Here is a 26,254-nt window from a genome sequence, read left to right on the forward strand (position 1 = left end):
AAGACCACCCATGGTAGTAGCATTGAGGGCTGGGCTGGGGTGCTGAAAAGGAAGAGGGAGTTAGGAAGACATGGTTATGAAGAAGAAATGACAGCTCTGCAACACCCTCAGGACAGTCAGTAACGCCTGCGTGAACAACTGAGCCCACTGTGGGTGCAGGACATCAGAGGGGAAGCTGTGTGTTATGGTCCTATAGTGAGTCTGGTTTTAAACATGATTATTTTAAGAGGCTGAGTTTATCTATGTGGAAATGAAGACATTTAAAAATTATTAAGCCACCACTTACTGGAGCAACTAGGGGATAAGAGGGCAGCAGAACCACCCCTCTTTCATTTTATAGGTACAGCCACCGAGGCCCTGAGATAGGAAGTGACTTGTCCACAATCACCTCAATGATGGGCAGCTGGGGACCAATTTGTAAGCGAACAGGAGAGAAGTTAGGCTGGAGGTTAGGCTAGATCCGAAGCCCTCTGGGGGAGATGGCAGTTGAAGCTCTTAGTATAGATAAAATCTCTAAAGTAGAAAAGACCCCAGGATTAAGCTTGGGTCTTTGCTCTGATTTAGAGAATTGGAAACAGAAACCAAGGTAGCAAAGGCCGTGCAGAAGGGCAGTGAGAGAAGTACAAGACAACCAAGAGGAAGAAGCAAGGCAAGACAGGCAGGTGGACCCGGCGGGAGGGTCCTTACAGAGGAGGGCCTCAGGCCAGGTTGTCAGCAGATCCCCAGTGGCATTTGAGAGACCTCCTTCCTTGGAATTGTGGGGTGAAGCGAGATTCCGAAGAGAGGTCCCTGATAAAGGGGCCAGTGAGGGCAGACTAGCCTTGCCGAAGGTGTGAAAAGGAAGAAGTGGGTGAGGGGTGGAGGCAGGCAGGAGAATAATATTTTACAAATAAAAGAGTGCATCTGTAAAAATAACCAAAGAAATGAGAGGAGGGAAGGAAAGGGGGAGAGGTTCAATGATACAGTCACAGTCAGGTGAAAATGAGACCAAATGGCAGAGGTGGGGAGGGGAAGAGGAGGGATGAAGGTTCAGAGGTGGGGAGGGGAAGAGGAGGGATGAAGGTTCAGAGGAGAGATGAAGGGGTGAGCAGGGCCTGGAAACACGGTAAATTTTAAAGGAGGGAAGATTGGGATCCTCTAACCCATTAGGCTCTTCTTGCCTTTCAAGTTGTGGCCCATGCAGACCTCTCTGCCTGATATTCTTCCCACAGCCCTTTGCAAAGCTGGTTCCCCATCTTCCTTCAGAGTTCTGACAGATGCCATCTCTTGAAACAGCCCTTCCTGTCCACTCCCCAGTATCCATGCAGTCTGGTATCCACCACCATTTGCTTCTGTGTTTTTGTTTTTGTTTTGTTTGTTTGTTTGTTTGTTTTGAGACAGGGTCTTGCTTTGTCACCCAGGCTGGAGTGCAGTGGTGCGATCTTGGCTCACTGCAACCACTGCCTCCCAGGTTCAAGCAAGTCACATGCCTCAGCCTCCCAAGCAGCTGGGATTACAGGCACATGCCACCACACCCAGCTAATTTTTTGTATTTTTAGTAGGAATGGGCTTTCACCATGTTTGCCAGGCTGGTATCAAACTCTTGGCCTCAAATGATTCATCCATCTCGGCCTCCCAAAGTGCTGGGATTACAGGCGTGAGCCACTGCACCTGGCCCTTGCCTCTGTTTTCTTCTCAGCATTGCCCAGTAATGGGTAGGTGTTTATAGCTCTGTTCCTTTGCTGGCTGGTGGGGGGTGTAGAGTGGGGAGGGGGGTGAGTGTGTGTTTGTTTCATGTCCCCAAATTTCTATTTTAAGCACCTTCAAACTGGAGACTATTTGTCTCCATTCCCACTGCGACCCCAGAGCCCTGCTCAGTGCCTGTTGCAGAGTAGGTGCTCCATAATGCTCGAAAAAGCAAGGCATGTTAATTGAAACAAAAAGAAAGGAAGGTAGAAATCAGCCATAACCTATCCTCTTCTCAAAAAACTTTTAATCAGAACAGTAATTACATTAAAATGAAAATAGCATCTGCCAGCTGTTGATATGTTTTCATTACCTCTTTTACTCTTCACAGTTCACCCTTTTGAAGGAGTGAGGAAACTCAGTCTTGAATATTCTGCGAGTTAAGGTGGAGCTAGGGACCATACTGAAGACTGTGTTCTCATTTGCCACCTCATTTTATTTTTATAGTATTGTATCAAAGAGGCATGTTTGTCAAGAAAACAGGGAGGCCATATCCCATTTCCCTCCTCCTCCTGGCCAGGGGGTGGGTAGTTTCTGCGCATCCTCACCGCACACTTACTGAAGTACTGCCCTGTTCCAGATGTGCCCCTGGGAAGCCCTTTGTGTGCCAGGGTGCTTGACACGTGCGTGTGATCTGCCCAGGACAAAAGGGTTAAATCTCCTGTCCACTTGTCAGGCCCCTGCGGTCATGTGGAGAAGTCAGCAGGGAAGAATTCTCTCTGCCTTTGGATTCTTCTAATCCCTAGAGAGTGGCAGACTATCCCTTTTCACTCCGGCCCTCTTTCTTGAAGTTTTCTATAAGAAATTGATGGCAGGAGTGTGGGGAGAGGGTGAGGCTCTGAGGCAGCCCCGGATGTGATGCCCTCAATGACACCTTCAGCCATTGCCCTCAGGGCACCGTCTACAGCCACCAGCCCAGACCCTGGGGGCTAATAGGCTGTGACTTTCATGCCCCCTCCAGGCCCAGCCCAAAGTGGGAGTCTGTGCTGATACTCAGGGCAACAGGAAAAGCAAAGGAGGGAAGGACCCATTGATTCTTCTTTGTACCTCTCTTCTGTGGGTGTTCAGAACAGAAGCTAGCCTCCCCGCCTTCTGCACAGCCTGAACGTCCTGATGGAATCTGCTGGAAATATTCAAAGCACAGGGCCAGAACTGCCAAGAAGGAAGGCATAGGAATAAAATCACAGGGGACAACCCCAGGTCCCTGCACACACTCCCCTTGCCCTGACCTGGCTTTGTACCTCTGCCTCTCGGATCTGGCTGGGTAAAGCTCTGGCGTCTGTCTGGAGTCAGGTGTAGTGACCCAGGTACATTGGCTGCCTGGCCCTGTCCACTGGCTTCCCTTGTCAGTTTGTTCCTGTGACACTACATTCAAGTTTTGACTCAGCTCAAGTTCTGACAAGCCCCTACCCCAACCTCACCTTTGCACCTATTTCCCAATTTGGAGACAATCTGTCAGACAGAGGTGTATTCAAATCCTGCCTAGAGGTCCCTCCTCACTGTCAATCTTGGTATGCGATGCTTAACATCTCTAAGTCAATTGGAGGAAGAAAAATGCCGAACTCATAGGGTTGGGACAGGGATGAAAGGAGTAAATCCACAGCAGGGACTGCCACGTGGCAAGGGCCCAGGCAGCATTAACTCTGGTAGTAATTACTCTTCTCAACATCCATCCATCCGAGCAAGGTTCTTCTCATGCTTGCATCCAGACACCTGATTCTAGCATCAAGCTGGTCACATCCCCGGGGCCACCATCCTCTCTATGACCCGTCACCACTCCACCCGAACCCACCACAAGCTATCGTGGCATTAGTTGGACGCAGCCATTTCCCATGCCCTAAATCAACATGGCTGGAGTTAATTTCTTCCACCCTGAACACATATTTGGGCTTTCCCCTAGCCAATCAGGAAGTAGCTCACAGGGAGGACCAAAGAGGCAGAACCTCTCCTCCGCCCCCTTTCCTCCCCAGAGCCCTGAGCTCCTAAAAGAGCATGTCTGGGAAAAGTGGGGACGGAGGTCATGGCTGATGCCTGAAAACACCTGGGGCTGTTACCCTTCCAGAGACCAGGGCTGGCTTCCTCTTCCTATTCTATCTGTTGGTCCTCAGCAAGCCCAGGAAGCAGCCTCATCAAGTGTCTTAGGAAGCATGGAACTCCTGATTTTCCTTCTCCTAAGCTTTTGTTTCTGAACATTACAGGGAGAAAAGGACCATGCCCCTGGGTGTTCCTCCTGCTGCTTCTGCTTGATTTTATCAATAAGCATCTGGTCAGCTGAGGCTGAGAAGTGGCAAGAAACTAGCACCTCTGCCACTTCCTTAGGGCCTGCAGTCCTAATGTACCTGGCACAGGAGGGGCTTCTGAGTCAGGGAAGTTTGTGGAGAAAGTGACATGAGCTGAATTTTGCTAACTGATAGGATGAGCCTAGGGATCTTAAACCCAAATGCCTTTAGGGTCCAGGCAAGTCACAGACATAAGTGATGACGCTCAGTGTAAGACAGTAGGGAGTAGTGTGGGCTGTAGAAAAATGTAGCATATGCACCCCCCGCCCCACCCCCACAACAAGAGGACACAGATACTTCCCAACTCCAGCAATGACTATGGTTCAGTGTTACCAGATCTTCTGACTGTTTAAAAGGAGCCAGAAATGAGGATATTTTATAACGACTAGTCTCTTGAGTTTTAAACAGTAGCCTCTGATTTTAAAAAGATTGAACATGCAAGCCCCTGAACACGTTTAGGCTAGATATGACCCAGGGCTGGCAGTTTATAAACTCTGAAGTCAGCAAATGAAAAATAGAACAAGGGATTCCAGAGAGAGGGCACGATATTTAAAGACACAGCCTTGTGAACTGAGTCACGCATTCCAGAAACTTCCCCTTGGTAGGAGGTGGATGTGTGGAAAAGAAGATGAGGCTGAAGGGGCAGTTCGGAAAGGGTCTCTGTGCCATGCTAAGGAATCTGAACCTGATTCTGAAAGCTGCAGGGGTCGGTAAGAGACCCTGAAGAGTTTAAAGGAGAGAGAGGCATGTGGCACACTGCGTTTCGGAAGGCTGTGTCTGTGTAGGGGGAGCTGGCAGATAAGCAGTCTCTGCACATGGGCAGATAAGATGGAGGCACAGGAGAGATTCATGGCAGAGGGATGAGGGCACTGGCACTCACCCTCAGGTGGGCGAGCTCAAATCTGGAGGCTGGGGGACACTTGAAGGGGGGGTAGGGGTGTGGTGAGGGAGAGTGGGGAGTGTGGACATCACCCTGATTCTGAATGAACTAGGGGTGGCTGAGATGACACCGGGAGAGACAGGTGGAAGGGGTGGAGGTAGGTGGGAGGTGTGTGGAGGTGGCCAGGATGTGCTGTGACTGGAGCCCGGAGTGAGGTGTCCAGAGGCAGATCAGACACAGAGGGACAATGGAAGCAGGGTTTGGAAAACCGGCACATGCAAAGGGCACACTCACACCAACCCCAGCATCCTGAGGGGCTGGGAAAGAGAAGGTCAAAGAAAACCCGGAGAAAGTGTTGCCAGAGGATGAAGGAGGCGCGAGTCTATGGCCTAAGGGGTACTTCAGGGTCGTGCTCAGGTCACTGGCAGAGCAGAGAGAATGTGCCGCTGGACCCGCTCCAGGAGACATGGGGACATGCTGCAAGGGTCTCCCTGCCAGGGTCCCATTGGGGTTCAGTCCTGCACAGCCCCGTGGATTGTGGGCAGCCCTCACCCGCCTCCTGGCCATGTGATCTTCGGATGTGCCTCTTGTGCTGAAGAAAAGAAAATGCACATGTCCACTCCCCAGCGGGCCCCCCTCTGAACGGGCCCCCAGCACTCCATCCATGAAAGCTGCAGGGGCAACAGCAGGCGGTGTGCTTCTACCACGCTAGCACACTTTCTCTCCTCCACTGATTCTTATTTCTCCCTAATGGACTGCACTGTTCAAAACCAACTTATCCAAGGACAGCTCTTCCAAGGGGACTTGTCAAACTCCACAGGCAGCAACTGGTTTGTTCCTTTCCAAAGGGCAGTAGCCATCACCTTCAACAATACTGCAACTAACATCCACATCTGTCCAGTCCTTCTTATTTTAATCCTACAGCAGGACCCCAATTGACAGAGGAGGATATCAAGACTGAGAGAGGTCTAGGGCTGCCAAACTGAACCCATCAGGAACCAGAACTCCAGTCCCCTCTGCCGGTGGTCCCATCCGTCCTCCTTCCATCTGACACCAAGGCTTCCTGAGTGGTAACCACCATGGCCACTAGAGCAGAGGGAGTGGCCATTGCCTTAGAACCAGGTAGGTGGGGAAGGGGAAACATCAAATACCCAGAAAAAAAGTGACTTCAAAGTCCTCCCCAGACTGAGTGCCCTCCAGAAATTCTCTCACGAAGAGGCTGCAGCTGACATTCACAGGGATGCTGTGTCTGAATGCGGGTACATCAGGAAGGGAACAAAAGAGAGGGAAGAAAGCCTGGTTGAAGGCAGGGGTCTTTCAAGTCCCCCCGAGGCAGGCTCAAGAGCAAAGCATGGCATGCTGGACGGGCGTTCTGCTTCTCTTTAAAGAGCATGGATTTATCCATACCATGTGACATGAATGAAATGAGGAGTTTTCAGGGCTGCCAACCTCTTGGTTAAGGTTCTGTGTAGTGTATTTCTCCTACAATATAAAAGGAAAAATGACATCTGAGGTTAACAATGTATCTGCGGTGCGAGGCCCAGTGACTGGCAATAATGGACGCTGAATAACTGAGCAATGGCGGATTTCATGAATTTTCATATAAAACTGCTCCTATGCATCACTTTGAGTGGCTGGGTCATATCTTATCCTTCTAGTGTAATGTGAGTGGAGAGTCTAGCTTGAATATTTTCCCACTTAGCTAACTCGCCATCTCACAACTATCTGCTGAGTAACCCTTGCTTCCTCTTAATTCTCTGGGGCCTCCTCGACATATATTTGGGCAGGAGGTGAAGGGCAGGATGCAGGGGGCCACTTTCTGCAGGCATAGGAGGTTGGGCTTCATGCAGACCACAATCAAATCCTTGCTCTGCTGCTTTGCTTGCTGGGTGACCCTGGGCAAATCACTTAACCTTTTTGAGGCTGGGTGTCCTATTTCCAAAACCAAGTCAGAAATAAAGTTACTATGGGCCAGGCATGGTGGCTCACGCCCATAATCCCAGCACTTTGGGAGGCTGAGCCCAGCAGATCACTTGAGCCCAGGAGATCAACACCAACCTGAGCAACATGGCAAAACCCAAACTCTACTAAAAATAACAAATAAAAAAATACGGGGCATGGTGGCACATGCCTGTAGTCTCAGCTACTTGGGAGGCTGAGGTGGGAGAATCAGCTGAGCCCAGGAAGTTGAGGCTACGGTGAGCCATGATCACGCCACTGCACTCTAGTCTGGGCAACGGGAGTGAGACCCTACCTCAAAAAAAAAAAAAAAAAAGCCTTTGGTAGAGTGCCTGGCACATGGAGGGGCTAAAGGGAATGAAGTTCTTAATATTTTTAACTGATGTCTTGGAATCTGCATCCCTGTCTAAGGAAGAGGCAGGCAAGAGAATTTTTGTCCTGTCTGGGACAAGAATGGTCACTTGGGATGGTGGAGGCATCACTCTTACAGAGTGAACTTTGGTTGAGGGGGAGAGAAGCTGTTTCGTTTGAAAATATATATGTATATATTCAAACGGTGTTTAGTATTTGGAAATTTTACAAAACTTTCATTAGGTAAGAAAAACTTGCCGAACAAAATCTTGTTGGGTGTAAATATAGAAAAAATCACAATTTTTAATGGTGGCACCTCTGCCAGGGGAACAGTAGGATCAAGGAGGAATTTTATGCCATTTTAAATGAAGTCTTCAAGTGTTGCGAGGGGATGATGTAAAATAATGGATTTTCTGGGCCAGAAGGCTCTTAAAGATGCCCTGGGGACTCTAACCCATCCCTTCACTTGGGATCCTTTGTCATGTCTCTTAGCCGCAGCGTGTTTCCTCCAGGGGGTGCCCAAGGGGACATTTGCCTCCCCACTCCCAGAGAGAAGGTCTCTCCAGGGCCATGTGTGAGCCAGGCAGAAGGTGGGAACCAGACACAGGGAGCCCCAATTCCCCTCTCCAGGAAGGAGGGAGTGGCCACCCTCATCCAACACCAATGCGGTTCGAGCCATCTGGGGGCTGAAGAATGTCATTGCAAGGTGGCCATATCAGAGCTCTCTTGGTACAGGGACAGGAACACAAACCAGCCAGGCTAGGAAGAAGCAGGGGGTGGAGTGAGGAAACAGAGACAACTAGTGTAGACGAACCTGAGAAAGTTTGCAAAGAGCTGGCGAGAGAGAAATCGCTGAGGGGAATATGGACTTCTCTGAATCCTCTTTTCTACAGAAGAGGGTCATCTTCAGTGATTCGGGCTCATCTCTTCATTGAGTGGTCCTCCCTAGAACACACTGGATATGCAGGAAATACGCCCTCCCACAGCAATGCAGAGATGAGCAGGACCCGGGTCCTGTGCCTGGCCATGGTCTGGGGAGGGGGTGCTGACGCCGAATGCATAGAGATAATGGTGGCTGAATATAGGGGGCACCCTTCTGCAGGGTGAGAGGCCCAGGCTCATTGTATAGTAGGGAGCTCCAGAATCGGGATGGGGAACTCAGCAAAGGCTCTATAGCCATGAGCACCATAGAGAATAGTCCTCTCTGCTGACAACTTTTCACTAGGTCCCGTTCAACCAACAGCATACATATATGTATTGCCCTGGGTTTTAATTGCTTTGGTTTCTGGGGTTTTGAGTGTTAAGGATTTCAGAATGCAGCATTATCTTAGAAGTCTGTTTTTTGTCGTTGCTTTGTTTGTTTGAGATAGAGTCTCGCTCTGTCGCCAGGCTAGAGTGCAGTGGCGCGATCTCGGCTCACTGCAACCTCCGCCTCCTGAGTTCAAGCGATTCTCCTGCCTCAGCCTCCGGAATAGCTAGGATTACAGGCGTGCACCACCATGCCCAGCTAATTTTTAGTATTTTTATTAGAGACAGGGTTTCACCATGTTGGCCAGGATGGTCTCGATCTATTGACCTCGTGATCTGCCCGCCTCGGCCTCCCAAAGTGCTGGGATTACAGGTGTGAGCAACTGCACCCAGCCAGAAGTCTGTATTTTAAAGTCTGTCTCCTTTATAAGATGGGTGCAGATCAGAGGACAAGTCCTGCTTCAGTTGGTAGTCCCTGTTTATGAATCCTTTCTGGTTGGCATTTCTGTTCACTTGGATGATAAGTTATATTGTCCCCCCCTGGTTATAGGTGACCCACAGTTTCATTATGAGAAAGAGAAAGGATCAGGAATGATTGCAGTGAGAAATGCTTGGCATCCGAGTGACTTGTTTACTTGCATTTTGATGTGCAGATGCCTCTAAGTACCTTTATGTAAAGACTAGGGAAATTGGCTGGAACATAATCAAAGCCCAAAGTTCTCAGGGATGTTTTCTGAAGTTGAGCAAAGGAGACAGCCAAGAGTGAGCTGGTACCTTTTTGTACACCAATAAAAGCTGATTGACAAGCAAAAGTTTGCTGGAATCAAAGCAGAAGGATAAATCCAATCAAGCTAATATTTAAATTGATGGCAGAAGGGATGGCAAGAAAAGAACTGAGCAGTCAATAAGGACAGCTCAGGGATCATCATAAAAAGAGAGACACCCAAAATTCTCCCCATTGGCCCCTGCAACACCCTCAGAAGCCCAATACCAGAGATGGCAACTGTCATGGAAACAACACTATCAAGGTTGAAACCAACATAGGTCTCCAGAGCTGCTGTGCCCAGCGGTGTCTCAGTATCTGTGAGATTTAAGAGCTTCAGTACAAGGCTAAGACTTGCTGTATAGGAAAAGTATCTCAAAGGCTGTTGAGCACCTCAATAAAGCTATCCCGCCCATCTTGGTGAGCAAGAAGCTGTGTGTGTGAAATTGGGGGAGAGTAACAAACTGGAAGAAGGCATGAGTTTAAATCTAACTGGGAACACATCTAAATTGGGTGCAAAGACCTTACTAGAAGTGCTGCTTGCTGTCTGTAATGTTGAAGCTGCTGCAAGGAGCCACCTGTACTGTCACAATGGGTTGTGGCTGGCAATCCAAAAGTATCTAGCCAATGCCAGCTTTCAGCAAGGTCCATGGTAGTTTTCACACTGGTAATGGGCTGGCAGTGCAGGAGTTCATGGTTCTCCCTGCTGGAACCGGAACCTCAGGAAAGCCATGCTTTACCAGAAGGATGTCATCAGGCAGAAATATGGCAAAGATTCCTCCTAGTGAGGACAAGGGGTGTTTTGCTTTTCACATCCTAGAGCAGGAATTAGCAAATATTGGTTCACAGGTGAAATCCAGCCAGCTCCTTGTTATTACATGGCTTGTCCTCCAGCCAAAAATAGAAAAATTCAAAAGAAGAGTAACATTAGTATCAAATGATTTACAATAAATCAAACACTGTTCTAACTCCTTGCATTCATTAGCTCATGTGATCTTTACAACGAACCCATGAAGTAGATACTATTACTCTATAGATGAGAAAACAGATGGAAGCTTCTAGATAGGTTAAGTAATACTCAAAGATCATACAGATAATGATTTGTTCAGCTATAATTACAGACCCAGGGAGTATTAGCTCCGAGCTTACTCTCTTAACGTGCTTCCTTGTATGAAAAGTTCCCCAGTGCTTTAAAGGTAGAAGGTAAGTTCCTAAAGAGAGATTCAGGTATCACATTCTGGTGTGTTCACAAGAGGGAAGATAACAGTGTCTCAGAGAACCAAGGAAAGGCTTTGTAGAAGAACGAGGCTACCTTTCCGTCGTGATGGCTGGAATACTAACTTTGAATCCTAATTAAGCAAACTCATATGCCCTCCCCCACAAAATTACATTATTCTCATTAGCAGGCCTAATGAAGTTTTTTATGACAAAAACATGGTCTCAATTATGATTATAGCTTAAATGTTGTCAATAAATAATTGGCGGAAACTTATTTTCTCTCTTGTTACTTAAGTACCTGCATAGTACCGTCTATTTTTCCTCTTGTCCCATACAGCCTAAAATATTTACATTTGGCCTCTTTGGAAAAAGTTTGCTGACTCATATCCTAGAGAATACAGAACCCTGGAGCTGCTATGGAATGTGATTAGAGAGGCTGGCTGTATTATAAGTAGTGAATAGCATGGACAATAGCCTCTAGTTCTTACAGTTCGGGAAATATGACCTTCAAGTTCAAGCCTCCAGATGTCCTTAGCAGCTACATCGCTTCTGACCAGCTGGTAGGCAGGTACAAGTCCTTCATCAAGGACTACTCAGTGGTGTCTACTGAAGATGCCTTGGACCAGGATGACCGAGAAACTTGGCAGAAGCTCTCTGCTAGTGCAGGTTATATCCATGTGACAGGGAATCATCTCCCTGTGCCCAGCCGGAAAGGAATGACCAAGACTGCAGACAAGGATTCGGGCAACTGCCTCCTACTCAAGGTGAATCAGAGAGACCCCATGATGGAATCTCTTCAGGAGTGCAAAGTGGCCCAGGCCGAAGGATAAGGTGCTGTTTCGCACTGTGTTGGGGTGACTGAAGATTCTTGCATTGCCAAACTCATGGTGAGAATCTGTACTAGGTCAACCAAGGCTGGGGCCCCTTGCCCATCTGAGCCCTTGGCCAAGTACAGCCAGCTCCTCAGGTGGAAAAGATGGGTAGCACCTTTGGTTGTTCTGCAGACAACAAATTCAAAAAGCTCCTAGCCAAGTAAGTTCTGGGGCAGGTGAGTGCCTGAGCCAGTCAAGCACTTGTCAGCTGGTGGGACCTCTACTGCTATTCTAATCATCTGTGCTCAAGACTCTAGACTCTTCCACTTTGGAGGGGTCTTTCCTTCCTCATCTCTGTGATGTTCTGCCTCCTTAGAACTGCCGTATCAACTTCTGCATCAAATGCCACATCTTCTGATACATGCTATGTGTCAGATGAGACCTTGAAAACATATGCTAAGTGACAGAAGCCAGACACAAAAGAACACATAGTGTGTGGTTCTACTTACATAAAATAGCTAAAATAGGCAAATTCATAAAGTAGATAGTAGTTATGGGGAAAAGATGTAAAGAGGGAGAGTTTTTGCCCAATGAGTGCAGAGTTTCTCTTTAGATGATGCAAAAGTTCTGGAGACAGATGATGGTTACACATTATGAATGTATTTAACACCACCGAACTGTACACTTAAAAATGGTTAAGATGGGCCAGGTGCAGTGGCTCATGTAATCCCAGGTACTCAGGAGGCTGAGACAGGAGAATCACTTGAACCTGGGAAGCGGAGGGTGCAGTGAGCTGAGATCACGCCCCTATATTCCGGCCTCGGCTGTGGAGCAAGACTCCATCTTAAAAATAAAAATGGTTAAGATGTTGTCTTAGTCCATTCTGTGTTGCTATAACAGAGTATCACAGGCTAGGCAACTTAGAAAGAACAAATTTATTTCTCATAGTTCTGGAGGCTGAGAAGTCCAAGAGCAAGGCACCAGCTGGGCAGGGCCCAGTCTCTTTGCTTGCAAGATGGCACATTGAGCACTGCCTCCTCCAAAGGGGAGGACCACTGTGTCCTCACATGACAGAATGGCAGAAAAAAGTGAACCCACTCCCAGAAGTCCTCTTTACAGTGGCATTAACCCATTCATATGGGCAGAGCCCTTAGACCTAAACACCTGCCATTAGGCCCCACCTACTAACACTGTTGCATTGGAGGTTAAGTTTCCTATTCGACCATAAATTTTGAAGGGAACAAAACATTCAAGCATAGCAGATGGTAAATTTCATGTTATATGTATTTTACCACAATTTTAAAAATTGGGATTCGGGGGAAGAATTCTTAAAACAAAAGCCTTCAACCACTGTTGATAGCCCTGGCTCTAGTCATATGACCGACCCCAAGTCATCCTGTTCCTCACTTTTCTCCTGTCCCTGTGTCCTTGGAGTTTGTTCCTGGGCTGTCAATAGGCATAAACCTCAGTGGCTTTAATGTGCAAATTGAAAAAAAGCATTCATTAGTCTCCCAAAAATGTGAAGGAAGAACCATCTGCAAATTCATGAATTGTGCTTTAGTTTCATCTTCTATTCTCAAGACTAATCACCTGTTTAAGTTGGGTCTAGACTCTTAATTAAAATTGTCAGCTCCTGAAAGTTCATTCTGAGCCTGACTCTCCCATGAGAAACTGTAAACGTGGGAAATTTTAACACAGATAGGAGATTCCAACACACTGGACCTTACCTTACCTATAAACAACTGGGCTTGGTGTGTATATCAAAACATCATGATGTACCCCATAAATATACGGCTTGGTGTATATATCAAAACATCATGATGTACCCCATAAATATACACAGTTATGAATTTTCAATTAAAAATAAAATAAAATAAACAATTGGGCTTGGATGAAGAGGCTAAGCAAAAATACAGTTTTCAGGTTTTGCTACTTGCTTTTCACTAGAATAGATCCAGCTGTGTGTGGTTTGATTTTGTTTTACATTTTTTTAACATACCATTTTTATTTACTATCATAGTTTACTGTGTACATTCTACTAGGAGAGAATATAATGTCCATAGTGTGAAAAACAATTTGACATTCTTTTTTTTTTTTTTTTTTTTGAGACGGAATCTTGGTCTGTCACCCAGGCTGGAGTGCAGTGGCGATCTCGGCTCACTGCAACCTCCGCCTCCTGGGTTCAAGTGATTCTCCTGCCTCAGCCTCTTGAGTAGCTGGGACTACAGGTGCACACTATCACACCTGGCTAATTTTTGTATTTTTAGTACAGATGGGGTTTCACCATGTTGGCCAGGATGGTCTCGATCTCCTGACCTCATGATCTACCCACCTCGGCCTCCCACAGTAAAAATTGACATTCTAAAATGTAGACCTTTAAAGTCATCAACCTCTACCCTTACAATGGTTGAGAATATTGTAGCAGGGTCAAATGGACAGTTGTTATCACTAGTATTATACCTTGTTTTATAGAGTTCTTTATAGTGTGCAAAGAGTATCCCCATATGTTTTCTCATTTGGATGATCTAAGCATCTCTGTTTCTACAATTTCAGCACTCTGTGAATTATCTTTAGCAAGTGTTTCTTACCCGATCATCTTCTATCAATCAACCAGGCAGGTATCAGCAGTTCCCAATCGCAAGGAATATAACCTTATTTTAATAACATTTGAGGCAAAACCTAATTAGAAAAAACAAATCCCTCATCAATTCCTGTGATTTATTCTAGAGCCAAACATCTGCAGCCCAGTTTCTTTGAATGATGGTCTCCCCTGTCCTATGAACAACTGAGAGGTGAAGCAGTGTCTTGTACAGGTGTAAATAATGTGCGGGAACACGGCACATAAACTGCAGGGACGACTTTAGAAGAAAAGCCGCCACTTAACTCTTGAAGCCTGATTTGCTTCACTGAGTCCCAATGGGGCAAAGCACTGTGCAAGGCTAAAAAAGTGAACAAGACAGGTTTCTATTCTGTTTTACTGTAGATTCTGTTATTATTTACATATATCAAGGCCAACAGATGAAGCAATGACTGCCACGAAGAAGATAGTTTGTTATACTCACATCACGGGGCTCTACACAAGGAGATACTGGGGTTTGTCTGGAGGCAGGAGGAGGGGGAAACTGGTAAGAGCCTTTATTGTGGTTTGCACAGGAAAGAATGGGCAAGGTGGGGCCAGAGCAGGTTTAGGATTGGCTAGTTTGAGTAATTTCAGCAGGCTCTGCAGGGTAGGAGCTGTCGCTCGTTGCATGGTACCTAGCCTAGGGTAATTAGGGTAGGGGAATACCTGGCCCTACAACAGGGCAGGGGAATACTGGCCCCCAATAAATGAGACAGTAGGGGTGTGGATTCAAAATTGCAATTTGACAGGAGCATTCCCAGGAGAGTGGTTTGCTGTCTCTAGAAATCGGCTAACCCTGGGAGGGGCAGTTTCTCCAGGGTCGGAAAAGCCCCAGATGTCAAAGCACTGGAATACAGAAAATAAAAGACGTGGTTAATACGCCCCCTCGAGGACTTAACACTTTATTGTGGCCCGCAGGAGGAAGCTGAACCTGGCACACAAATCCCCAGGCCTTGGTCTCTTTGATTGTGTGAGGAGGAGTTCGCATTGTGTAAACGACAAGATTTCTGTAAAGCCTCCCATCTGTGATTCCATGAAGTAATTAAATATGAGAAGAAGGTGGCAAATGCTATAATAGAATTGAATGCTCTGGGAAAAAAGGAAATGGTGGCTGAGAATTGAAAATTGGGATGGTTTGGAAGAGAGGCACCGATGCTGGGTTAGGGGGTTTTCATGGAAAGGTGATGTAGATGGGCGGGCTGGTGGGGCCGGGGGTGAAGCATGGGGGATTCCTCTTCTGAGAGGCACCAGGCAGAAAACAAGAGTTCACCAGCAAAGAAATATCTCCACCAAAATATCGAGTGCCGAGGTTGAGAACCCCTGAGTTTGAGTAAGAACTGGCATGGAAAAGTGCATGGATTTGTAGTATCCCAAATCAGCAAGATTCGATGTTCTCCAGCACCTGGCTGGAAGCAGGAAAAGAGAAAGCCTGGAGCCAGCTCTTTCAAGGCATTTGGTCTCCTCCAAGCCTGGCTCTCAGGGACTGGGGGTGGGGCTGTGAGGAGGGGAGGTATTGGGCAATGTGTACAAAGTTTCAGACAGACGAAATAAGTTCTAGAGGTCTGTACAGCATAACTACAGTTAATAATACTGTATTGTGTCCTTGAAATTGCTAAGAAAGTAGATCTTATATGTTCTTAACACAAAAAATAGTAAGTGTGGGCCGGGCGCAATGGCTCACGCTTGTAATCCCAGCACTTTGGGAAGCCAAGGCAGGCAGATCATCTGAGGTCAGGGGGTCGGGAGTTGACCAACCTGGCCAACATGGTGAAACCCCATCTCTACTAAAAATACAAAAATTAGCCGGGCGTGATGGCAGGTGCCTGTAACTCCAGCTACTCGGGATGCTGAGGCAGGAGAATTGCTTGAACCCAGGAGGCAGAGGTTGTAGTGAGCCAAGATCAGGCCACTGCACTCCAGCCTGGGTGACAGAGCGAGACTTCATCTCAAAAAGAAAAAGTAAGTGTATGAGGTGACGGATATGTTAGCTTCATTTAATTATTTCACAATGTATACAGATATCAAAACATCATGTTACGCATAGTATATATACACAATTTGTTTGTCTATTGTGTTTTAATAAAGCTGGTGGGACGCTGGGCACTTGGCAAAAAAAAGAAAAGAAAAGATTAATGCATCCCTACTGTCTCCTAAGCTATACTCCATGAGCATGGGGACTATATATATCTAGCTTGGCCAAAGCCTGAAAAATAATATTACTCAAAATATTTTTGTTGAATGAATAAGAAAAAAATAACTTAGATATATTGCTGTCCTCATCCAGAGCCACCTTAGATTTCATGAAAGAAACTGGGTTTGGGTTTGTTGAGGTTTGCTTTTAGTACAAGCCAAATTTTAGATTTTTATAAAGTTAAATCTGTCGACTTTTTTTTTTTTTGGTAATTTCATCTTTTTCTTCTAAATTTAAAAAGTCCCTCCCATACACTCCTCAGCCCTCACCAAAGATTTGATGAATATCCTCTTCCCTGTTCTTACCAGTTTCTTGTGGGTTTCTTTCTTTAAATATTCAACTGTTTTGGCCAGGCTGGCTGGGTGCAGTAGCTCCTACCTGTAATCCCAGCACTTTGGGAGGCCGAGGTGGGCAGATCACCTGAAGCCGAGAGTTTGAGATCAGCCTGTCCAACATGGCAAAACCCTGTCTCTACTAAAAATATAAAAATTAGCTGGGCATAGTGGCGGGTGCCTGTAATCCCAGCTATTTGGAGGTTGAGGCACGAGAATCACTTGAACCCGGGAGGCGGAGGTTGCAGTGATGCAAGATCACCCCACTGCACTGCAGCCTGGGCAACGAAGGGAGACTCGGTCTCAAAAAAAAAAAAAACAAAAAAAAAAATTAACTGTTTCATTCTGTCTTTCTCAGAGGGTGGTGCAGGTACTCCTGGTACTCCTCGTGATAATGTAAGATTATTTTAGGAATTCTATTGATAAATATTCTTGTGTTAATGGTTGTGTAGGGTTTTTTTTAATAACTTTGTAATCAAGACATCAAACCTGTGTTTCACAGAGGATATTGCTTAGGGTAAGGGTAAGTTTTTAAAGATGGATCTGTTTTAAAATTTAAGTGGATAATAGTGTGTGCAGTTGATAAATATGAAAAACTGGTGATAGGGATCTGAAGATTACTAAAGTTTGGGAAACGTTTGTTGAATCCGTGATTTTTTTTCTGTCTAGAATAAGATAACACTCAACTGTTTTTCTCCCAACTCACCACCAGATCGTTAACCAACTATTCCAAACCATTTATTGAATTACTGTGCTTGACTTAATGTCTGGCCTAGCAGGTCTCCCCTCTCCCCAAGGAGGGCTGATTTTGAGCGTTAGGGTCCAGCTGGGGGCATATGAGCAGACAGTGATAGCACATCCAGCAATGCCCTTGGGACCCAACCCAGGTGAATGTGGGTTACAGGACCAGAGCTGACCTGACATTCCCAGACCCTAACATGGAAGTACAAGAACACTGTTATCCCAAGGAGATACTTCCAAGGGGAAATGGGGAGGGACAAAAATAAATATTAGGCATCAAATTAAAATGAGAAGACCCAATGTTACTCTTTGTAATTGAGAACTAGATTTGTAGTGATGAAATTTGGAATCTTAAGGGAGAACTAAAGTGAGACACTGGGTAGGTCATAATACCCTTTCTGTTGTCTAATTATCTGCCTATGAAATGGTTAAATATAGCCTGTTGCCAAATAATGTTGAAAAGATAATTTATCTGGAAAAGACATGTACATATAAGCATGCACACACATGTGTGTGCACATACAATGTGATATATACAAGTATGCAAATCCTAAGGAAATCAGATACAAAATCCAGACTTAAAACCAGTGTGTGGATAGGCAATAACTCCCCCCACAGTGTTCTCATTTAATGACAAGGTTCCTTTCAATACACAGCTTCCCCAGTGATTTTAATTATTTATTTGGAGTCTGCCAACACCTTGACTGAAAGGCTAAATGGAACTTTAAAAAATGAGAAAAGCACCCATTACCTCCCCAAACTGCATACCCCATCATTTTTTAATTAATAAAAATAATGAATCTCACATACAACTTTTCTAAAACATGCAGGGCAAAAAGTCGGGGGTACTTGAGGCACATGTATTTATTCATCCACCAACCTGATGTGTCAGTGAAGCGGGATGAAACCGTGTGGCCAGACAGAATGAGATTTGGCAGAACCGAATAGAGTGTAGGGCTGGAAAGGGCCTTAGAGTGCTTTTACTTCAAAAGCCTATCCTACAGAGGAAGAAACAAGGGATCTCATGACTCACATATACCCTTCCCACTTCCCAGCAGAGTGACACCACTTAATACTATTTCTTTTGCCACCAAAGAGCAAATTGTGATCACATTTGAATGGAGGCACTGTTGAGTTAACCTTGCTGCCTCTGTTGAATTTCTGGTGTCTCAAAGTTGGAGAGAATGCAATGGACAACAGCTCACTACATGTGAGTGAAAGCAAGAGAAGACAGCCAGCAGGTGCTGAGTCATGCTAGAGCAGATGCTGAGTCATGTTGAATTATGCTATGCTGTGGGATTCACCAGGGGAGACTAATCCCCAGGGAGTTTATTTGCTGTCTTAAATGAGGGTCTCAAGTGAGAACCTGGGTACTCACTAATTGGAACACTATTCAAGTGGGGAGGGGGCAGGGGACGATCCAGGAGGTCCACACCCTATAAAATGTTTGGGCTGTGTCTGGGGCCAGGACTTTGCCCATTCTGGAGAGTCCAGAATGAGGTCTCTTCCACCCTCTGTAGTTTTCCAGGTGGGCTGTGGGATCTCCTGGCAATTGAAGAGGGCTTTGCAAAGATGAGCTGGGTTTATAAATAATGCATTTCCTTTGTCTTGCAGGAATTCGGGAGGCAGAGGTACAATCAGATCAGCTGTGAACAGCTTACATAGCAAATCTAATAGGTTTGTAAATTAGATTTTGTGTTCATTTGTTTTTGCTGTAAGGCAGCTATTAATCTGCTTCTCTTCTTTGCTGGATGGTGCCCTTCTTACTTAGCAAATAGATCTGTTTCGTTTCACTTTGGCTTTGCATTTCCCTAATCACTTTTGGGGGGAGCTGTCAATGGAAGATCACATGAAATGGCCCAAGGTCTAGAGGCTGCAGAGATGGAAAATGCAGATGGGTAAGGGTCACTTTCTGGAAAAGAGCCCACCCACTTTGTAATGCCTGGGACACCAATGAGCTTACTCAAACTTGCATGTTTGCTGAGCAATGGAGACCCTGAAGGGAACCAGGATTTTCACTCAATTTCATTGTGGTAAATGACTTGTCCAGGAGGTTAAGATGGAAAATAAAGCATTCGGGAACTTTGCTGAGACCTCTTAAAATATTTAGGGAGTCAACACAGTAATGTTAACCCTGATTATTGAATGGACGCTCCAAATTCTGAAAGAGTGTTTCTACTTCATGTAATGGTGCAGAACAATCATTGCCAGGGGACAGCTTAATGCAGGAGAACACGCAAACCCAGGCTTGCCCCTGGTTGTGGCTGCACCATGCTTCTGAGTCTCCATTCTCCATCGATGACAAGTGTCCCGTATCTATGGCCTGTAGTCTTATAAGCCTGAGCTTAAGGAGCAGTGGAAGGAAGTGCCAAGTTATATGATGTAAACAAAGGCTACTACTCAAGATCAGGGCCTTGTTTTGCTTTCTAAATGTCCTATTTTGGTCATTGTGGGAATAAGACGGCCGTATGATGCAGAGGATAGTCTGTTATTTGCCCTTCCATATTTTTTTATTTTTTTTATTTTTTTTTCACTCCAAATATTGTTTATTGATTACAAATGGGAAAAGTTACTACTGCAGTGGAGAAATCTAGCAGACACCACCTTAACCAAGTGCTTAAACTCATCATTACCAATGAGGAGGCAAGTTGACATTATATGCAACCTGGAGGGATGCACTGAAAGCAGTATCACCTATGTATTATTCATATTAAAACATGTTTAACCTGATACAGTCATAAGGAAACTATAAGATAAATCCACGTCATGGGCCAGGCATGGTGGCTCACATCTGTAATCCCAGCACTGTGGAAAGCAAGGTAGATCGCTTGAGCCCAGCAGTACAAGGCCAGACTTGGCAACATGGCGAAACCCCATCTCTAATAAAAATGCAAAATAAATTAGCTGGGTGTGGTGACACATATCTTTTTAGATCTCTTTTCTGTATGAGACCTGTGAAGTACATCTGTCCCTGACCCTGCATGACTGACTCGAGAAACTGTTCCCTCTGTCCCTGACATCATTGCTTCTAGCTCTGTAATGACCTCTTAGCCACCTTGGAGCTATGAATGAAGCCTGTGTTATGCCAGGTGGAATGTGAACATGGCAGAAAGAAAGAAGGCCACGTGCTCCTAAGTCCCTCTGTTCTATTATGAAATGAGGCCCCGTTTCGGAGAAAGAAGATCCTGCCCCTGAAGCCCAAGTCCTCGTGGTAGCTTGAGGGGCCACAGTCTCATAGGAATCAAGTATGAGAAGTGGAAAGAAACAGTCCCGGGAGCCAGGCAGCCCTGGCCTCAGCCGCAGTGTTTGTTAGCCAGGGCCTTAGGCAAGTGATTTTACCCCTCTGAGCCTTGGCTTCCCCATTTAATTAGAATAATACTGCAGTGTCTTCTTTGAGGAGTGTTTAAGGATTAGAACCACCAAATGTAAGAATCTATCTAGCCCAACACCTGATATGTTAAAGCTACTTATTTGATGCTTGTTAGTACCACTGCGGATATATCTGTGGCATGAAAAGAAGGTCACTGGGAGTGAAGTTCAGGAGTCAGGAGGTGAAGCAGCTTAAGCCTGAAATGTACCTCTAATGTCATTTTGGAAATGGGGGAGGGGACTGGAAACAGGAGGACACATTCATTGAAGAGGAATATCTCAACTCACCAATCCAACGTGTTTGTGCAGCACAGAGCATGTAAAACCTGTGAACCGAGGTGGACCCTGGAGTTTTCTAATCCATCCCCTTTACTTTACAGATAAGAAGGCAGAGTCTGGAAACCTGAAGTGACTTTTCCAAGTCCCCCAGGTAGACTGCAACTGAGCCAGGGTTAAAATCCCTTAAGACCATGATGGGCTATGCAGGATGCCATCCAAATTCACCCTGGAAAGTGGAGAGAGAAATGGAATTTAACATTACCCACACCAGCATTTATCTCTCTCCCTTTCCAACCTTTGCCATCTTGTGTCCAGGAGAAGTCTGGAAACCTTTCCTGGAGGTTTCCGAGCGGGTCCCCTCTCCAAGCATCCACGGTAGAATTCCTCTGAAGCTCCTTCTTTCCTGAGCCTGGTGCCATCCAGTGTGCCCCAGTCTCTGAGAAGCATCACCCTAGACTGAACCTACCTTAAGCCATGAGACACCAGAGCCCAGTCACTGATTTCTGATGAGCACATCAGCTAGCCTCTTAGTGCGATGACTCCTCATCACCAACATTAAAGCATTTCTGTTGTGCGTGCCTACTGAGGTAGGCTTCAGCAAAGCTTGGGTGAAGCTGCTAGTTCTGTGTCCTTGAGGTCAGTGCCCCTGCCTGTGTTCTGCATAGAAGTTGGTGGTACCAAAAGGATGCAGCAATGCCAGCTCCTGCTACAGCCTCATGAGGTGGCAGCCAGTGGGGCATGCCAGAAACATCGGTGCTCCTTTAAAAATTCTGGAACCTCATGAGATGGATATCTGTCTCTTCTACACCTTGTTTCTATAAATGGGCAATCTGTGGCTCAGAGAGGTAAAGTGATTGACCCACATCACACAGCTTAGGAAATCTTTCCACTGTACCCTCTGCTTCTTGCATGAAAACAGTAAAAATTCCAAAGGGTTAGGTCTTATGTACCCTCTCAGAAGCTCCCTTAAGCCTGCATGCTAGGAAGAGTTCCTCTGCCTTACTCAAAACTCGTCAATTCTCTATCCTCTGCAAAGTTACAGATATTTGAATTCAAGAGAAGTGATATCAGCCAGAAGGAGTCAGAAATATTGAGGAGTGGAGGTGGGTGCGTGAAGGGAATGTGTGAGACAACATGCACCACTCAATGAAGTCCTTCTCTACCTGTAAAAGTCAAAGTAGGACCAGGCGTGGTGGCTCACGCCTGTAATCTCAGCACTTTAGGAGGCTGAGGCAGGCAAATCTCCTGAGGTCAGGAGTTCAAGACCAGCCTGGACAATGGGCGAAACCCCATCTCTACTAAAATACAAAAATTAGCCAGGTGTGGTGGTGTTCGCCTGTAATCCCAGCTACTCAGGAGGCTGAGGCAGGAGAATTGCTTGAGCCTGGGTGGTGGAGGTTGCAGTGAGCCAAGATCACGCCACTGCACCGCAGCCTGGGTGACAGAGTGAGACTCTGTCTCCAAAAGAAAAAAAAAAAGTCAAAGTGGAGCGTCAGGTTTAGAACTCACTAACAGGATTTCATCTTTTTTAACTTGGCTGTTTCAAGATAAATCAGGAGGACATAGATGTTTGGTTTGAACTCTTTAAAGCTTCAGAATGTGTCATCACAAATCCACTTATTCTAACTGGGAAAATCTGCTGTCAGCACAGACAAAAAGAACTTTGGATGTGACCCACATATATCTGTGTGCATCCTGCCACAAGGCGGCTAACTCTTACACTGCCTTTAAAGATAGAATTGTAACCTAGTTTATAGAAACCTACTAGCATAGATTTCAAGCCTCTGAATTCAAGCCAGTCCTGTAATACCTGGTGTTCCTGAGTCAGATGGAAAGGGGGTGTTTACCCAGAATCGTGATCCACCCAGGGATTATAAAGCCAGCCAGTTCTTTCATTCACTCAAGGCTCCCCCAGGATCGATTTCAACCTAAATTCAACAATACTTATTTATTGAGCACCCGCTATGTTAGACCATTAGGGAATATAAAATGAATGCGGGAGATCCCTTGCGTACAGTCTCCTATGAGGGACAGACACAGCACAGATGACTGTGTAACAAGGTCCATGTTTCAAGGAGCATATCTCGGAATTATCCTCAAGAGAGTGATGGGGCTGCCAGGGACGAGGGTGAAGCCACAGGCTACAATTACACTGTCCTGGTATGAGTTCTTGTTTTCTCTTCTAAGTTTGTAAGCCCATCATTTGATACTTTGTTGCTCATATACCTGCTCCTTGTAGAGTTTCTTATCAATAGCTTGAATAAGAAATATTACTCTTCTGACAGTGACTGCCAGGTTTTACCAGGAAAAAAAAAATCACTAGGGGCAGGGGAAGAAAAGTAGGTTTATCACCCTCCTTCCTGTCTCCAAGAATGTATGTAGGTTATACCTGAGGGACAGAGTTTGTGCATTACTGGAAGATAAATAGACTTCCTTTTCTTCTCAGGTAATAACTGCAATTTTGCTCTTCTGGAGAAGTTTACATTCAAGCCCGTGCAAAAACAAAACTATTAGACTTGTCATCGGCTTGCTAACACATCATGTCTACCCTCTTCCTTTTTTTTTTTTTTTTTTTCCTTCCAGAGCTGAAGTTGTAATAAACGGCTCCTTATCACCAGCTGTTGTTGACAGAAGTAATGAAAGCATCAAGCACAACATCCAGCCAGCCTCGTCCAAATGGAGACATAACCAGACGCTCTCTCTGAGGATCAGGTACTGGTAATTACCTACAGGACAAGAGGTAGACTTGGTCTTCAGCATACACGGGCAAATTGCCGCTCTTCATCATCTAAAGAAGTCAGGATAGAAATAAAATGTTTACCTCCCGCTGAGGCAGGTTTCATCTGTAAGTGATCAATTGGAAATAAAAACCGGAGACAAGCCTAGCGGCCCAGCCTGTGTATGTGGCGACTGGGGCCAGGCGGTGGCAGGAACACCCACTGAGGTTCTGGGCTTAGAAGCAGCAAACCTTGAGTCTCAGGTCAGCAGCAGAGGGAGCCTGGGCAGTGGAGGCCACAGGTGGCTGCTTCTTCCCAGGCATAAAGAGTCCTTACTTGTTGGGGTCTGCCTGGGATTCACATCCCCTTTCAGTGACAGTCCTCCAGTTTGTTCTTGGAGAGCTGCTCCCTCCCTCAGCCCTTGCGGCTTGCGTAGGCTGCTCCTCCCCGACAACATGAAAATGAAAACCTAGAGCTATAGGGGCATCCGGAGAACCCAGGAACTGACATGACACCTGACCAAAAAGCAGAGGTCTGTTTAGCCAGAGAGCAGCTCTCGTCCTGATCTGTGCAGAGTGATGTTTTCAGAGCATTGCAGGCATCATCGGGTGGTGGCAATGGGGAACCGTGGAGAAGGAATTACAACTTCAGCATTTTGGACACTTAGCTTAGATATAGCCATGATTGACCCAGCAAATATTTATAAGTATAATCCAACTATTCAGTTCCAGGCATCGTGCTGGGGCCCCGGGGGTGCTAGCATGAATCAGACATGCTAGGTGGGGACACGAATACAATCAAAGACAAGACAGTGTGCTGTGACTTACACATTAGGTGGTGCTGCATCTTACACATAGATGGAAATAAAGAGGCCATACTGAGCAAAGAGTCATTCATTTTGTAAGAGAACTAAGAAGACTGGCCAGGAAGGCTGGCCAGGAGCAGTGGGTTTTGAAGGATAATTAGGAGTTCACCAAGCTGCTTCCCACGTGCACAGAGTCTGTGATCTGGTGCTTGTGGACAGTGCCGCAGGAGCAGGAAGCAGGAGGCAAGGAATAGGGGGGTAAGGTTGGGATGATAGCCAGGACCAGATGGGGAATGATTGATGACCATCCCAGGCCATACCATGGGAAGAGAGGACAGCAGCCATCAGCAATGTCACCGCGCAGAGCAGGGAGTTGCCCCCTCCACAAGGCTCACTGTCAAAATGGAAATGCCTCTGCACCCTAGTTCTTGAAGCTTAGTTTTGGGACTGTGCAGGGCTGGGGAATTGAAAGGCGTGAGCTCTGGGGACCTAGCAGCTGAGAAACCATCTGAAGTAGCTGACTCCCTGCCACCCTGCACTCCTTACCCAGCGCCTCTTCAGAGGCCTCCTGGTGGCCCTCCATCCCCCTCAAGAAGCCCTAACAGCTGCCCCCTTTGATCAGGGGCACCGTGCAGTCAGCAACCCCAACTGCATTAGTTCCCTAGGGCTGCTGTAACAAGTTACCACCAACACAGTGGCCTAAAACAACAGAAATTTATTCTTGCACCGCTCTGGATGCCACAATTCTGAGCACCCCCTTGCAGGCTCCCTGGGAGAACCCATCCTCTAGCCCCTTCAAGCCTCTGGTGGCCGCAGAACTCCAACCCCCACCTCCATCTTCATGTGGCCATCTCCTCTGTGCTTCTGTCTTGTTCTCTTCTGTCTCTTATAAGGACACCTGTCATTGCATTTAGGGCCCACCCGGGTAATCCAGGATCTAATCTCCAGATCCTTAAGTTAATTACATCCGCAAAGATGCTCTTTTGAAATGTGGGCACATTCACAGATTCCAGGGGTTAGGAGGTGGACATATATTTTAGAGGGGGTCACCATTCTCCCCACTACACCACCGTGAATGAAATCCTCTTGCCAGTATGAGCTACCCATGGTCCCCAATGTCCCTTTCTCCAACCATTGGGTAGAGAAATAGCTCCCCAACCCCTTGTGAAGACGAGACTGTGTCCTTCATAAAGACCCTGCAAACACAGTCCCTTCAGCAGCAACAATGTATCTTCACCCAGAGGGAAAAAGAATTTCCTCCAGCTTCAATTAATCACCAAGATTATTCATAATAAAAGATTCTGCAAGTGATTTGGAATGATGTTTAATAATTGATGGTAATTTCTCATAATTAGTTAGAAACTAATTCACTCACAGAGGTATTTATTTATGGGCTTTCTAGGGGCTCTCTTTGTTTTTAAATACTTTGGGGTAAGTAATTGCAAAGGTTTCAGCAATTTCCCAACTATATTAGTTTGTCAAGTCATATAATCCTTGGTAAAGCACAGTAAATAAAAACAATGCCTCTGTTTTCCATCAACAGATACGAATTATTCTACAAGGGTGGTTTCCCCTATATGATAGCAAGAGAGGCAGGTCATTAATAAGGAAAGACAATGGATGAGAAGCATCGAGCTTACCAAGTGTTCTAGCTGCCCCCTGGTTGCCCCAGAGGCTCTTGAGCCTGGTCACACATTAAAGTCACCTGGGGAGCTTTTGAGAGTAATGCTGAGACCTGGGCCACTCTCAGAATCAAGATTTCTCACGTCAGCCAGGAAATTTGAAATACTTAAAGGTTCCCCAAGTGACTGAATGTGCAGCCTACTGGAACATACCATAGGTTGTGAACATCTCAAATCCAGCAGGCTTTCAGGCCTCAGTGTTACTATCTGCGAGATGGGACAGCATCTAACAGCGTCTAACATTTGCAAAGTGCATGAAAATTCTGCACCTCCAGGACTCTGA

The 26,254-nt window shown here is 46.1% G+C and overlaps 1 protein-coding gene and 1 non-coding gene across 3 annotated transcripts in view; both read left to right on the plus strand.

Moving 5' to 3' along the window:
* Positions 1 to 26,254, plus strand: part of ST8SIA2 (ST8 alpha-N-acetyl-neuraminide alpha-2,8-sialyltransferase 2) — a 77,804-nt gene that overhangs the window by 17,461 nt on the left and 34,089 nt on the right. The window contains exons 2-3 of one of the 2 annotated variants that reach the window (XM_002825854.5): positions 18,734 to 18,796; positions 23,351 to 23,479. In XM_002825854.5, coding sequence (XP_002825900.1) covers positions 18,734 to 18,796; positions 23,351 to 23,479 — 192 coding nt within the window. The remainder of the gene's footprint in view (positions 1 to 18,733; positions 18,797 to 23,350; positions 23,480 to 26,254) is intronic. The other variant, XM_054531907.2, reaches the window with a different exon arrangement.
* On the plus strand, positions 6,237 to 6,374 carry LOC112129300 (small nucleolar RNA U109). The gene has a single exon (XR_002911705.1). It is a non-coding gene; the product is annotated as a small nucleolar RNA U109 (small nucleolar RNA).

Source organism: Pongo abelii, chromosome 16 (assembly GCF_028885655.2).
Source record: "Pongo abelii isolate AG06213 chromosome 16, NHGRI_mPonAbe1-v2.0_pri, whole genome shotgun sequence".
Taxonomy (NCBI): Eukaryota; Metazoa; Chordata; class Mammalia; order Primates; family Hominidae; genus Pongo; species Pongo abelii.